General features: G+C 35.7%; 1 protein-coding gene across 4 annotated transcripts in view; it reads left to right on the forward strand.

Annotated features, from left to right (window-relative positions):
• Positions 1-363: 363 nt before the first annotated feature.
• GOLPH3L (golgi phosphoprotein 3 like) overlaps positions 364-13,666 on the forward strand; it is a 42,971-nt gene continuing 29,668 nt past the window's right edge. For 2 of the 4 annotated variants that reach the window (XM_022564228.2, XM_022564230.2), the window contains exons 1-2: positions 364-469; positions 2,489-2,683. In XM_022564228.2, coding sequence (XP_022419936.1) covers positions 2,501-2,683 — 183 coding nt within the window. In that variant the 5' untranslated portion in view covers positions 364-469; positions 2,489-2,500. Of the gene's footprint in view, positions 470-928; positions 1,066-2,488; positions 2,684-4,681; positions 6,052-13,666 lie in introns of those variants that run through there. The other 2 variants (XM_089916181.1, XM_089916187.1) reach the window with 2 other exon arrangements.

Below are 13,666 nucleotides of genomic sequence, written 5' to 3' on the forward strand. Positions count from 1 at the left end.
AGATCGGCAGCTGGTGATAGCTCACCGAACGCTTTGATTGGCCGGTTTAATGGCGGGTGGGGAGCGCAGCCCTCTTTCCTTTCTCTACCAAGGTTCCTTCATTGGGTTGACCAGCTGTCAGGTTGAGCCCAAACCTGCCTTCTTTTGGTGGTGTTTGTCTGGATTGCAACGCAATAGCCGGGCGGGGGGAGAGCCTCCCCTCGTAAGCTCCGATTGGCTGAACTCAACCTTGGAGGTTTCTGATTGGTCCAATGAAGAAACCAAGGTAGGTTGCCTAGTGATCCTGAGGAAGCTGATGTGTTATTCCTTCTGTGCATCGAAGGATCAGGAAGTTTGTTCTCTCTGCGTGGCTGAGAAGTTTTTCACCTACTCGGACGGGGGTGGGGGGTGGGGGTGGGGACAGGTGTCCCCCTGAAATAGAGCGCAAGCTGCAGCCTGAGTTTGGCCGTAACCCAGGAAATAACGTCAGGTAAGCAACGGGGGAAATATCAATACATTTTCTAACGTCGAAAAAAAAAAAAAACCTCCAAATTTTTCATTTTTTGGGGAGAGGGAGGTTTTTATTTATTTAATTTTGGGGCCCTTGGGTTTTTTTTTTCAAATAGGGTCTTTAACTAGTAAATGTCCAAGGGCGATTAATTTTTCAAAGAAAATGCCCCATTATTTTTTTGCCCTGAAGATTTAAAGTTTCTTGGATTGGATTAGGATATGAGCTCTATTCACCGTGCCAGATAGGGTTAGTGCCTTTAAGCATTTATTTCATGCTTCTCTTCTTCTTTCACTCTTCTTCCCACCTCCCGCCAAGAATTATTTGAAATATAGCCTTGTACAAAGAATCTTTTGTAAGTCACTTCATTTGTATTTCTTTTTTAAACGTTTACATGCATTTCTGAGTATTCATTTTAATCAGTATATATTTATCGAGCAGTTACAACGTTAAAGACATTGTGCTAGTTGCTATGGAGAATATAAAAACCCAAGAAGACAATATCCCTGCCCTCAAGAAGTTTACAGTTGAGAGACAGCCATACCAAAAGAAAGACTATAATAAATACTTTAAAGGAAGTAAGTATAAATAAAGTTGTGTGAAAGTACAGCTGAGGAGAGACCTATTCTGGCTATGGGACATAGGGGTAATGGAGAAGCAGATTCACTGAAGGCTTTACAGTGGGTCCTCAATAGGACTTTGAAGAATGTGTAGAATTTAGAAAGGAAGGGAAAAGGGAGAGAACTCCAGCCTGTACAAAGGAGAGAGGTGGAAGGCATGGACATGTTTGAGAAATGGTTTAACAGTACATAATTGGGAGTAATGGAGATATTGCTAGAAGATAGAATGGGATCCAGTCTCTTGAATGCATTCTTTTGATCTTGAAAAAGCTATTTTCAGTAATTGCTGATTTAAAATATTTATTGTATTTCATCTTAAAAACTGACATTTAGATATATCTAAAGTACGCTAACTTTAAACTTTATCACACATGGTAGTGCAATTTCTCTTGACTGTAGATTTTTAAAACAACTATAGTGCATGGTATAAAAGGGCTTGTGCTCTGATTTTTTTTGTACTTGAGAAAGAATCTGCTAATCTTTTAACATTCTCTTGCCAGTGCTTTTTGTTGTCAGCTGTTTGTGTATTTGCAAGGTGGCTAGCCTAGGGATAGAGATGAAAGTTTTCTAGCCATATGGAATTACTACACATGATCTTCTGAGTGTTATTCTCTAGACTGGTAATCTCCAAAGTGAATGCATGAAATGAGTCATTAGGGTTTGGGAAGGAAATATTAGAACATATATTTCTATTTAGTTTTTCTTAATTTTTTTTTACTATTTTTTTGTGTGTTTTATAATGAACTGTTGAATATTTATAGAAATTGCACATAAATTACTGTGTGCTCTTCGGAGCTGGATGCTCACAATTTTTTGCTGTTCCATATTATTTAACTTGGGGAGAATCCATTTTGTGAAAGGAATCACAATGATTATGTGATTAGGTTATGCACAAGAAATCAGCAGGCTTAAAAGTCGGTCCTGGGCTTCCCTTGCGGCGCAGTGGTTGAGAGTCCACCTGCCGATGCAGGGGACACGGGTTCGTGCCCCGGTCCGGGAAGATCCCACATGCCGTGGAGCGGCTGGGCCCGTGAGCCATGGCCGCTGAGCCTGTGCATCCGGAGCCTGTGCTCCGCAACGGGAGAGGCCACAACAGTGAGAGGCCCGCGTACCGCAAAAAAAAAAAAAAAAAAGTTGGTCCTTTCTACTGGTCTTTAGAATTAATGATTTGATTTCTTGTCAATGCCTCCAGTGGAGTTCAACCTATTGTACTTTGGAAAAGATATTGTTATCCACCTAATTTTTTCTGGTAATTACTCTTTCCTTTATTTAAGTTTGTAAATATTTCTTACCTGTATATATTTTTAGTATGCATGTATGAATATCTAGATGTTTATTTACATAAGCACACATATAGATATTTTTTCATCACCCCCTCCAGAGACAGGTAAGAATGACCACTTTAACTCACCGGGCCCGTCGTACAGAAGGAGGGAAGAACTCTGAAAAGAAGGTGGAAAGTGAGGAAGACACTAATCAAGACAGAAGTCAAGACAATGAGGACACTGAAGACTCTAAGGATATCCGCCTCACGCTTATGGAAGAAGTATTGCTCCTGGGACTAAAAGATAAAGAGGTAATGCAATTGGATTTGCTAGGCTGTCTCAAAGACTTAAATATTGGAATGTTTTTAGGAAGTAATCTGATAAAATATTTTCATTAATACTAAATTGGCCTTAGAATTGTGCTTCAGCCATCTGGGGGATGGGGGAGTTTGGGAGGATGGTTGATACTTGGAGGGTAAAATCCAGAAGTATAATTCTTGAAGTATAATTTAATTAAAAAATTACTCCAGAATTTTAGAAGATGTAACACAGTATAAAGTGTTTGTACTTGTAGTTTCCCAAGTGAGATTGATGGTGAAATAACCTCTTTTTTTTTTTTTTTTTTTTTATAACCTCTTATTAAACTAAGAAAGAGGGCTCACACATTGAAGTCTTCTTGAGCTTTGGGGAGAAAAGTCTTTTAAATGAGAAGACAAGGAACATGTATGATTAGCTGTCTTACAAAAATAAACAGGGGTTGGTTTCTTATAATACAGAAGAATAACTTCTATTCTGTGTATCTTTATTTTTATTAGTGGTTTTGGACAAGCAGAACAGCTATTTTTTAAAAAAATATTTATTTATTTATTTGGCTGCGCCGGGTCTTAGCTGCAGCATGTGGGATCTTTGTTGCCGCGTGCAGGATCTTTAGTTGATGGCACGTGGGATCTTTAATTGCAGCATGAAAACCTTAGTTGTGGCCTGTGGGATCTAGTTCTCTGACCAGGAACCTGGACCCCTTGCACTGGGAGCAAGGAGTCTTAACCACTGGACCACCAGGGAAGTCCCTCTATTCTGTGGATTTTTAGAAGTTAAATATCAACAATTGATGAGGATTATTTTAGAAAATGTTTTAAAATTAATTACAGCTTTCTCTTTTTTCTAATTTTTCCCTTATTAACAGAACATCTATTTTATAATGAAATTAGTCGAGATAGCAAATCTTGTGATACAACCAAATATTTTCTTGGCTTTTCTATTAGTAGTATACATTATCCTTCACTTGTAATTTAACTTTTTATTGTGTTTTCCCATCACTTTCTTCGCTAATGAAGAGGTTATAAAAATATACAAATAGAGGCTTCCCTGGTGGTCCAGTGGTTAAGACTCCGCGCTTCCAAAGTAGGGGGCGAGGGTTTGATCCCTGGTTGGGGAACTAAGATCTCACATGCTGTGCAGTGCAGCCAAAAAAAAAAAAGGATATACAAATAATATTTTAAATAATCTACTTCCTTGTTAAGAAGACTTTGGTGAGTACAAAAAGAGGCATATTTATTATTGGTCTCAGTTTTGAAAACTTATCAAATTAAAATGTTACTTTATATTAAAAAAATACTAAATGTGGCTTTGATTGTTGTTCTTAGAAATGAATTGGTTACATACATCTAGTAATATCTGTTCTTTTCTACATTGACTCCTCAACTTGAGAATACCCTTATTTTAGTTTAGTTTAGTTTTTCTTTACCACTTTTCCCTTCTCTGATTTTTGTCATGTCAAATAACCAACTTGAACAGAAATTAAAAGACTTGTTATAGCCTGTGTATTATTAAAACTAACGTTAGAGACATGCCCATGTGTACTTGGCCAAGATGCAAATATATCATAAAATCTTGCCCGGAAGAATATATTCCTGTTTGCTGAGAAAGTTGGTGAGGGTCTAGTTTTATAAAAGTCAAATAAATGAAAAAGCAAAACTGACTCTCTAAGAGAAAGTCAGAGTAGGTCTGAAGATTAGGTGGTATAAATACTATTTTGAGATGTTTACACGGTGCCTAGGAAACATTCAATCACTAAAACAGAAGAGCATATTAGATCTAAAAAGCTGTTTTGTTTGTTTTAGTTTTGAATAGGAATGATTAATTTCCTGCTGAACCTAGGTACTAGAATTTTTGCTTCTGTTCTGTAGCAAAACTGCCTTTGGACTTGTCTTTGTGTGTTTCTAAATTTATAATAGTTAATATAAACTTAAGGAAATGGGATAAAAAAATAAAGGAGCTTGTTTAGCGCTATGATCATAGTGCATATTCAACATATTGGTGAAATACTGTATAAAGATGGGCAGATAATATCCACCTTTTGAATTGTTTGAATTTTATTTTTGGATAGCTGATAAATTAAGTTTTTAACTTTCAGTTGGCTCAGAAAGAATGAGAAATGATAAATCCTTAGGCGTACATAAATAGGAGAGGTCAAACCTTCTGATTTATTAAAGTAGTAATAGTTGTTCCAAAATGCCAGCTACATAACTTTCTCTAAAAAATACTACATTGATTTCCAGCTCAACTTATTTTCTTCTTATCTCTCAAACCACTTGTTGATTTATTTAATCAATGTTTAATGTGCTTAGCATTATACAAATACTAAGGTAAATATAAAATAGTATAATATATTGTCCCTGTCCTCAAGAAACTTGCATTCTAGCTGGGGAAACAAATAATACGTCTTTTTAAAAATTAAGTAACCCAAAAAAAAAAAAATTAAGTAACCCAAAGCTCCATCAACAGAAGAGTGGATAAAAATGAATCATTCATTTATTTAAATGAGTATAAATATATTTTTATATAGAATGAAAATGAACATTGTTACAAAACATGTATGATTCTCATATATGTTCAACAAAGGAAGCCAGACACAAAATACATATTGTATGATTATGTGTATATAAAATTCAAAAAACTAAACTATGGTATCTGGGATTGCATATTTAGGTGGTAAAACATACAGAAAAGCAAGAAGGGGATTACCATAGTTGTTAGGGTAGTGAGGAGCAGGGGAGGAGGGGAGTTTTAGTGATTAGACAAGAGCATGAAGGGGTTTCTGGGTGCTAACAGTTTTCTATTTCTCTACTTGGGGAACGTTTCATGGATATGCACTTGGGGATAAATCACTGAGCTTTTCACTTTTGTGTACTCTTCTGTGTGTGCATTATATTTCACAATTCAAAAGATTTTTAAAGAAGTAAACGACAACTAAAAAACAGCAAGTGTTTCCAAGTTAGAACAGTAAGAGCAGAGGAAGTTGGAGAGAGGAGAGATCATCATAAGTGGAAATAATCTGGGGAAGAACAGAAGGCAGTAAAACCAGCTGGGCCTGTAAGAATGGATAGGATTTACATAAATGGAAGAAGGGAAGGGAACACATTCTGGATGAGTGAGCAAAGGTTTCATGAGCTTGATGAATTTGGGAGATAATTGAGTACCAGTATGACTGAAGTAGATGGTGTTTTTAGAAAACCATGAGATTCAGAATTGACAAATTAGATCAGAGTAGGAATGATTTTAAGTGCCAGGCGAGACTTAGACTCTTTCCTTTAAGTAAAAGAGGATCAGCCTGATGAAAACAGCAACGTCCATTTCATTTTTGTGTACAATTGAAGGATATTTTTGCTCTGTGTTCTTTGTGAGTATATGTTTTGGTATGTATGTAATTTCTTGTTTTTTCATGGTTTATTTGTGACATGTCAAAAAAAAAATTGCCAGATGTTAAACTTTGCATCCCAATGTCTCAAAGTTAACTTTTGCTGAAGAGTTTCGTAAAGTTTAAAGTATAGAACCTAATGCTATAATTTTTTAAATTATGTTTTAAAAAGCCTATATGTAAAAAATAACATAATGAGACTAATATTTCAAGAATTGTAGGCCTAGAAAAAAATGACAGCAGGTCATATAGTCAGATTGCTTGTGAAATATTACTGTCATCCTTTCTTAAGAGTCTTCTGAGTAGTAGCTGCCACAGACTAGTTTAAAATATTAAGCTTCATTGTCTTGTGAAATAATCAAGAAATTTTTATGTTGAAGAGTCTAACCTTTCAAATACGTTTAAAATTAGATGTTACCTCAGTTCAATAACACTGACCTCAACTGAGAAAATTAAACTTGACCACCAGCCTGACCAAAATAAAATAGATTTATTTCCTGTTGGAATCAAGATCCTGTTTATTTGTCATTATTGCCTTTGTTAAGAGTTTTGATATAGATATTTGTATTGATTCATGGACAGTTAATGCTTTAATTAAATTACTAATATATTTAAAACTTCTTTATGAAAATCTTTATAATTAAGTTACCTGTAAGAGGAGTGAACCTACTAATACTTTTGACTTTTGGCCATAATCTTTTAAATTTGGATAGTGTTTTTTAACCCTTTTCCCTTCCTTGCAAAGCTCTTGCTTAATAATGCCATTTATTGAGTGCTTACTAAGCACTGTGACATAAAAGCTTTTCACCATATTTCTCATGTCACTGGAGTAAAAATCGACAAGAAGTATTGTTCATTGGTATTAGGGAAATATATTTTCATTCGTTTAGTCACCAAAAATTTATTGAATGCCTCATATATGTCAAGTGCTGAATATTAGAAGAGAACAAAAACAATAGTCCCTGCTTTTGAGATTACTTATAGTCTAGTTGCCTGGGGATGGCTGGAGAAGTTAGGAGGGGGTCAGGAAAGTCAGTGGACTGTTGGAGTACAGTGCGATATATGCATAACTATGTTCTGAGTACTGAGGGAACAAAGAAAGACATCTAACTTGGATGGGTGTAGAAAGTAGTAGGTGGGAGAGGGAAGGAGAAGATATACTGGGAAAGACTTCTGGGAGGGGATAACTCTTAACCTGAATTCTGAAGATAAGCAAGAGTTAGTCTGTGAAGAGAGACAGTTTCTAGGAAAAAAGAACATGAGCTGGATGTTTGTAATAATTTCAGTGGTTTGCAGCTAGAAAAATCACAAATATTTGAAAAAAATCCCATCTCCTTTAAATGAACTCAGATGTTTTGAAACAAGTACCAGAGCTGGACATCCAGTTGTGTGTTTTATTGTTTAACTTTTCAAAAATTGTGAAATATAGCACATTCAAAAAAGTGTATAAAACACATATGTAAAATTTAACAAGGAATTTTAAAGCAAACACTCATGGAACCACCATCAATAGAACATTAAAAGAATCCTGGAGGCATCATCTTGTGCCCTTCCCTAATCACATGCTGTCCTACCTCCCTGTAGTTTTAACATGTGTATATATCCCTAAACAATATATTTTAGTTTTGCCTGTTTTTAAACTTTATGTTTTGGGATTACTACTGTCATGTAGTCTTTTGTCCAATATGTTTGAAATTCATCCATGTTGTTGCATATAATTTAATTCAGTTTATTGCAAGATAGTATTTCATTATATGAATATATGACCATTCATTCTACTGGTAGATGGACATTCAGGAGTCCATTATGAATAGTGCTGCTAACAATATTCTTGTACTTACTAATTATGTTCTTTCAAACAATGTCACTCTTCATACGTATATAAAAATGATAAACTGAATAAAACTTTCATTTTAAATTATAAAATATGTTAATGCTAAGCTTTTCAAGCTTACTAATGACCCTTCATCAGTTATAATTTACTCATTGTAATTTATTAGCAATGGGAGATTGGAAGTGCAAACATTTTTAAAGCTGGTAAAAAAATCTCAGTGAACAATCAGTAAGTTAAAAAAAATCAGTCACAATAAGTCAGTAAACAACTTGTGGATGAATGGCTATAGAGGGAGAAAATTGCTCCTCTTTGAAAGTTGCTCAGTTCTAAAACATTTTATTAAAATCAAAAGATTAAAAGTGTAATTTATAATTTAGGTCACGACCTGGTCTTTTAGTTTCCTGATAGCACAAAATGAACAATAAATCTCGTCACTAGTATTGCCATTGTGAATAGGGCAAGTGTATCAGAAAGACTCGTTTGTCAGGTTTTGTGGTTTTTATTAACACAGGCTGTTATTAAAAAAGAAAAACTTTTGTTTTGCTTTTTAAAAATTATATCTAGTCATATAACCACAAAGAATTATTTACTTTTGGTACAAAAGGAAATAAACTGGGAGACCAATGTCCTATTTTAACAGTAGGAAAATATAGTTTAAGCTGTTTTCATTGAGAGCCTGCCTCTCTCTATGCTCCCCCAACCACCAGTGGCACACTGTTGTCTTCTAAAATATCTGGTATTGATATTAAGACAAAACCCACCCACTTAAATTTGGACTTCTGGCAGTAACCACTGACTCTGTAAACTTGATGGGAGCCATTTCATCTCTTTTGTCTCCCTCTTCATATTTTATTAGTATAACATAAAGCTTTCAAAACATTTTGCACTTTCTCTTGCTTGATCCTGTAAGGCAAATATTATCCTCTCTTTATGGGAGTCAAAGTTAAACTGGCCAATAAATTGTGGAATTTATGTTCAAACCAAACATAAATATACTGAAATGTTTTAATTCTCTTCTCATTTCCTTTTCTGTATATTCTGTAACTATTTTCTTTGTTGTTGCCATGGGGACTACATTTAACATCCTAAAGTTATAACACTTTAATTTGAATTTATACCAACTTAACTTGAATAAAATAGGAAAACTCTGCTTCTGTATAGCTCTATCCCACCCCTTTTAGTTCTTGATGTTACAGAATTACATCTTTATACATTTTGTGCCCCGAAAGTTAAACTAATTATGATGCATTAGTCTCTTAAATTATGTACAAAACAGAATGTAGAGTAACAAACCAAAGTTATACTAATACTCATTTTTAGACTAATGTTTGAAAGTGTATTAGTCTCAAAAAAAAGAAAGTATATACCTCATTGGGAAAAAAAATAATAAAGTGTATTAGTCTCTTAAATCATGTAGAAAACAAAAAATGGAGTTACAAACCATTTTTACTATAATACTAGCTTTTGTAATTGCCCATATGTTTACCTTTACTGACATCTTTATTTCTTCATACTTCTTTGGGTTACTGTCCAGTGTCCTTTCATTTCTACCTGTAGGACACTCTTTAGCATTTCTTGCAGGACAGGCCTAGTGGTAAAGACTCCCTGAGCTTTTGTTTATCTGGGAATGTCTTAATTTCTCCTTCACTTTTGAAAGATAGTTTTGCCAGATATAGAATTCATGGTTGACAGGTTTGTTGTTTTTTTTTTCTTTTAGCACTTTGAATATATCAGCTCATTGTCTTCTGGCCTCCAACGTTTCTGATGAGAAATTTGTTGATAATCTTATTGAGCATCTCTCATATGGGACAAGTGGCTTATCTTCTGTTGCTTTCAAGGTCTCTCTTTGTCTTTGACTTTCAACAGTTTGATTTTAATGTGACTCAGTGTGTGTGTCTTTGAGTTCATCCTATTTGGAGTTCATTGAGCTTTTGGATATTTATATGTATATCTTTCATCAAACTTGGGAAGTTTTTGGCCATTATTTCTTCAAATAATCTCTCTGCCCCTTTTGCTTTCTCTTCTGGAAGGCCCAAAATGGATACGTTGTTTCACTTTTGTTGATATCCCACAGTTCCCTAGGATCTGTTCATTATTCTTCAATCTTTTTTCTTTCTGTTCCTCAGACTCAATAATTTCAATTTGTCCTGTCTCCAAGTTTGTTAATTCTTTTGTCTGCTCAAATCTGCCTTTGAATCCCTCTAGTAAATTTTTTAATTTCAGTTATTATACTTTCAGCTCTAGAATTCCTTTTTGATTTCTTTTTAAGTTTTCAACCTCTTTACTGATATTTCCATTTTGTTCATACATCATTTTCCTGACTTTCTCCACATCTTCCTTTAGTTCTTTGGGAATCTTTAAGATAGTTGTTTTAAAGTCTTTGTCTACTAGGTCTGCCATCTGGTCTTTCTGGGCAGTTTCTGTCTTTTTTTTTTTCCTTTGAGTCAGCATACTGAACTGTTTATATGTCTTATTTTTTTTTTTTTTTTTTTTTGCGGTACGCGGGCCTCTCACCACTGTGGCCTCTCCTGTTGCGGAGCACAGGCCCCGGACGTGCAGGCCCAGCGGCCATGGCTCACAGGCCCAGCCGCTCCGTGGCATGCAGGATCCTCCCGAACCGGGGCACAAACCCGCGTCCTCTGCATCGGCAGGGGGGCTCTCAACCACTGTGCCACCAGGGAAGCCCATCTTATGATTTTTTTGACTGAAAATTAGACATTTGAATCTAATGATATGGTAACTCTGGAAATCAGATTATGCCCCTTACCCAGAGTTTGCTGGGTTTTTTCATTTCTTCAGATTTATTTAGGTATAACTGACAAAATTGTAAAATATTTATACAACATGATGATTTGATATATGTATACACTGCGATAAGATTCCCCCCATCATGTTAATTAACACATCCATCACCTAACATATATTTACCTTTGTGTGTGTGTGAGAGAGAACATTTATGATCTATTCTCTTAGCAGATTTCAATTGTACAATACAGTGTTATCAGATACACATCACCATATATAAAATAAACAAGTATTTACTGTAACAGTGCAGGGAACTATATTCAGCATCTGTAATAACCTATAATAGGAAAAAATCAGAAAAAAAGAATATATCTATCTATATCAATCTATCTATCTAACCGAATCACTTTGTTGTATACCTGAAACTAACACAATATTGTAAATCAACTCTACTTAAAAAAAAAAAAAGTAGGTAGCAATACAGGGTTATCAACTATCGTCACCACGTTGTACATTAGACCCTCAAACCTTATTCATCGTGTAACTGAAAGTTTGTACCCTTTTACCAACCTCTCCCTATTTCCTCCCACCCCCCAGTCCCTGGCAAACATTTTTCTACTTTCTGTTTCTAGGAGCTCAGTTTTTTTAGATTTTACATTAAGTGATACTATGCAATGTTTGTCTTTCTTTCTGGCTTATTTCACCTCCAGGTGAAATATCTCCAGTGCATAATGCCCTCCAGATTCTTCCATGTTGTCACAATGACAGGATTTCTGTCTTTTTAAAGACTGAGTAAAATTTTTTTTCTTGATCCATTTATCCATTGATGGATACTTATATTGTTTCTATACTTTGGCTACTGTGAAAAGTGCTGCAATAAACATGACAATACAGATATCTCTTTGAAATAATGATTTTTTTCCTTTGGATGTACACCCAGAAACGGGGTTGTTAGATCATATGGTAGTTCTATTTTTAATTTCTTGAGAAACCTCCATATTGTTTTCCATAGTGGCTATACCAGTTTACATTCCCACCAAGTGTACAAAGTTTCCCTTTTATCCACATTCTTGCTAGCATTTGTTATCTCTTATCTTTTTGATAATACCATCCTAACAGGTATGAAGCATTATCTTATTGTGGTTTTGATTTGTATTTCCCTGATGATTAGTGATGTTGAGCACCTTTTCCTATACCTGTTGGTCACTTATATGTTTTCTTTGGAAAAATGTCTGTTCCGGTCCTTTGCCCATTTTTAAATTGGGTATTTGGTTTTTTGCTGTTGAGTTATTAATATGTGTGTTCCTTGTGTATTTTAGATATTAATCACTTATTGGATATGTGGTTTGTAAATATTTTCTCCCATTCCATGTGTTGCTTTTTCATTTTATTGATGGTTTCCTTTGCTGTGCAGAAGCTTTTTAGTTTGATGTAGTTCTACTTGTTGATTTTTTTGCTTTTGTTGCTTGTACTTTTGGTGTCAAGTCCAAAAAAAACATTGCCAAGACCAATGTCAAGGAGCTTACCCTCTGCTTTCTTCTTGTAGTTTTACTGTTTCAGAAGTTACGGTCAAGTCTTTAATCCATTTTGAGTTGATTTTTGTGTGTGGTGTAATGCTTTTTTTTTTTTTTAATTGTTGTAGGCTATTTTTGTGCTGAGGATCAGCCTAAAGTGTAAAATTAAGGTCTTCTCAAGTCTTTTCGGAGCCTGTGCCTTTCCTTGGGCATCTACAATAACCTTCTAATTTCCCCTGTGTATGTAGTTACTTTTGAATGTCCTAGTCTTTGGTATCTGGCTCCAAAAAGAGGGGAAAGGAAAATGAAGAGGAGGGAAAAGGCATAAGCCCTTTAAATCACCTGGAAGTCACCAGAAGGGGAAAGGCTTGCAGCAAACCAGGGAGGTTACAATAATGGCCTCTGTGTCTGTACCTCCATGATCAGAATGCAGATCCCTGATATCTGATATTTGGAGGACAGAGTCCTTATTGCCCACGCTAACTCCTAGTAAGGGGCATGTAAGCTGCTCTAAGAACACATGCATGGCTTCCTGCCATGGGGTGAGGGAATGGGAGATGGGTAGCCTCTGCTAAACTAAGATTTGAAATTGACTGGAATTAACTGTAATTTATGATCCACGTCTTCCCCTGGAAGTTGCAAGCCTTCAATAGCCTCCAGAGTTCCGAAATAGTTATGTCAGACAGATTCTACTGATACAGTTGTTGTCTAGGTGGGAAGACAAATTTCTGGTGCTTCCTACTCTGCAACTTCCCAGAATCCCCACATTTGTTTTTTATATATTCCTACCATGTTACCATCCCCATAGTTTGTTTTAATTTAAATTCTACATTTCCTTTCAAAGCCTATCACAAATCAAAGTGATCTTTGCATTCTCTAAATTCCCTTGCATTTATCATACATCTCAATGTGCTTAGTTACTGCATTTTCTAATTTTCTTATAGGCAGTGTTTAAAGACACAGGCTTTGGGGGCTTCCCTGGTGGTGCAGTGGTTAAGAATCCGCCTGCCACTGCAGGGGACAGGGGTTCGAGCCCTGGTCCGGGAAGATCCCACATGCCGCGGGGCAACTAAGCCCGTGCGCTACAACTACTGAGCCTGTGCTCTAGAGCCCACGAGCCACAACTACTGAGCCCACACACCACAACTACTGAGCCCGCATGCCTGGAGCCCGTGCTCCACAGCAAGAGAAGCCACTTCAATGAGAAGCCCATGCACCACAACGAAGAGTAGTAGCCCCCACTCGCTGCAACTAGAGAAAGCCTGCATGCAGCAACGAAGACCCAATGTGGCCAAAAATAAATAAATAAATTTATTTAAAAAAAAAAAAAAAACACAGGCTTTGGAAGCAGACATAGCTACATTAAAATGCAAAGTGTACCACTTACTAAATATTTGACTTGGCCTCGGTTTCCACATTATTTCCTTATACTCATTTTATAGAGATAATAATATTGACTTCATAGTGCTATTGTAAGAATTAAATGACTTCTATAAAATGTTTA

The sequence above is a fragment of the Delphinapterus leucas genome, chromosome 1, assembly GCF_059928025.1.
Source record: "Delphinapterus leucas isolate spDelLeu-1000000601 "Yukka" chromosome 1, BTC_Dleu_Yukka2, whole genome shotgun sequence".
NCBI lineage: Eukaryota > Metazoa > Chordata > Mammalia > Artiodactyla > Monodontidae > Delphinapterus > Delphinapterus leucas.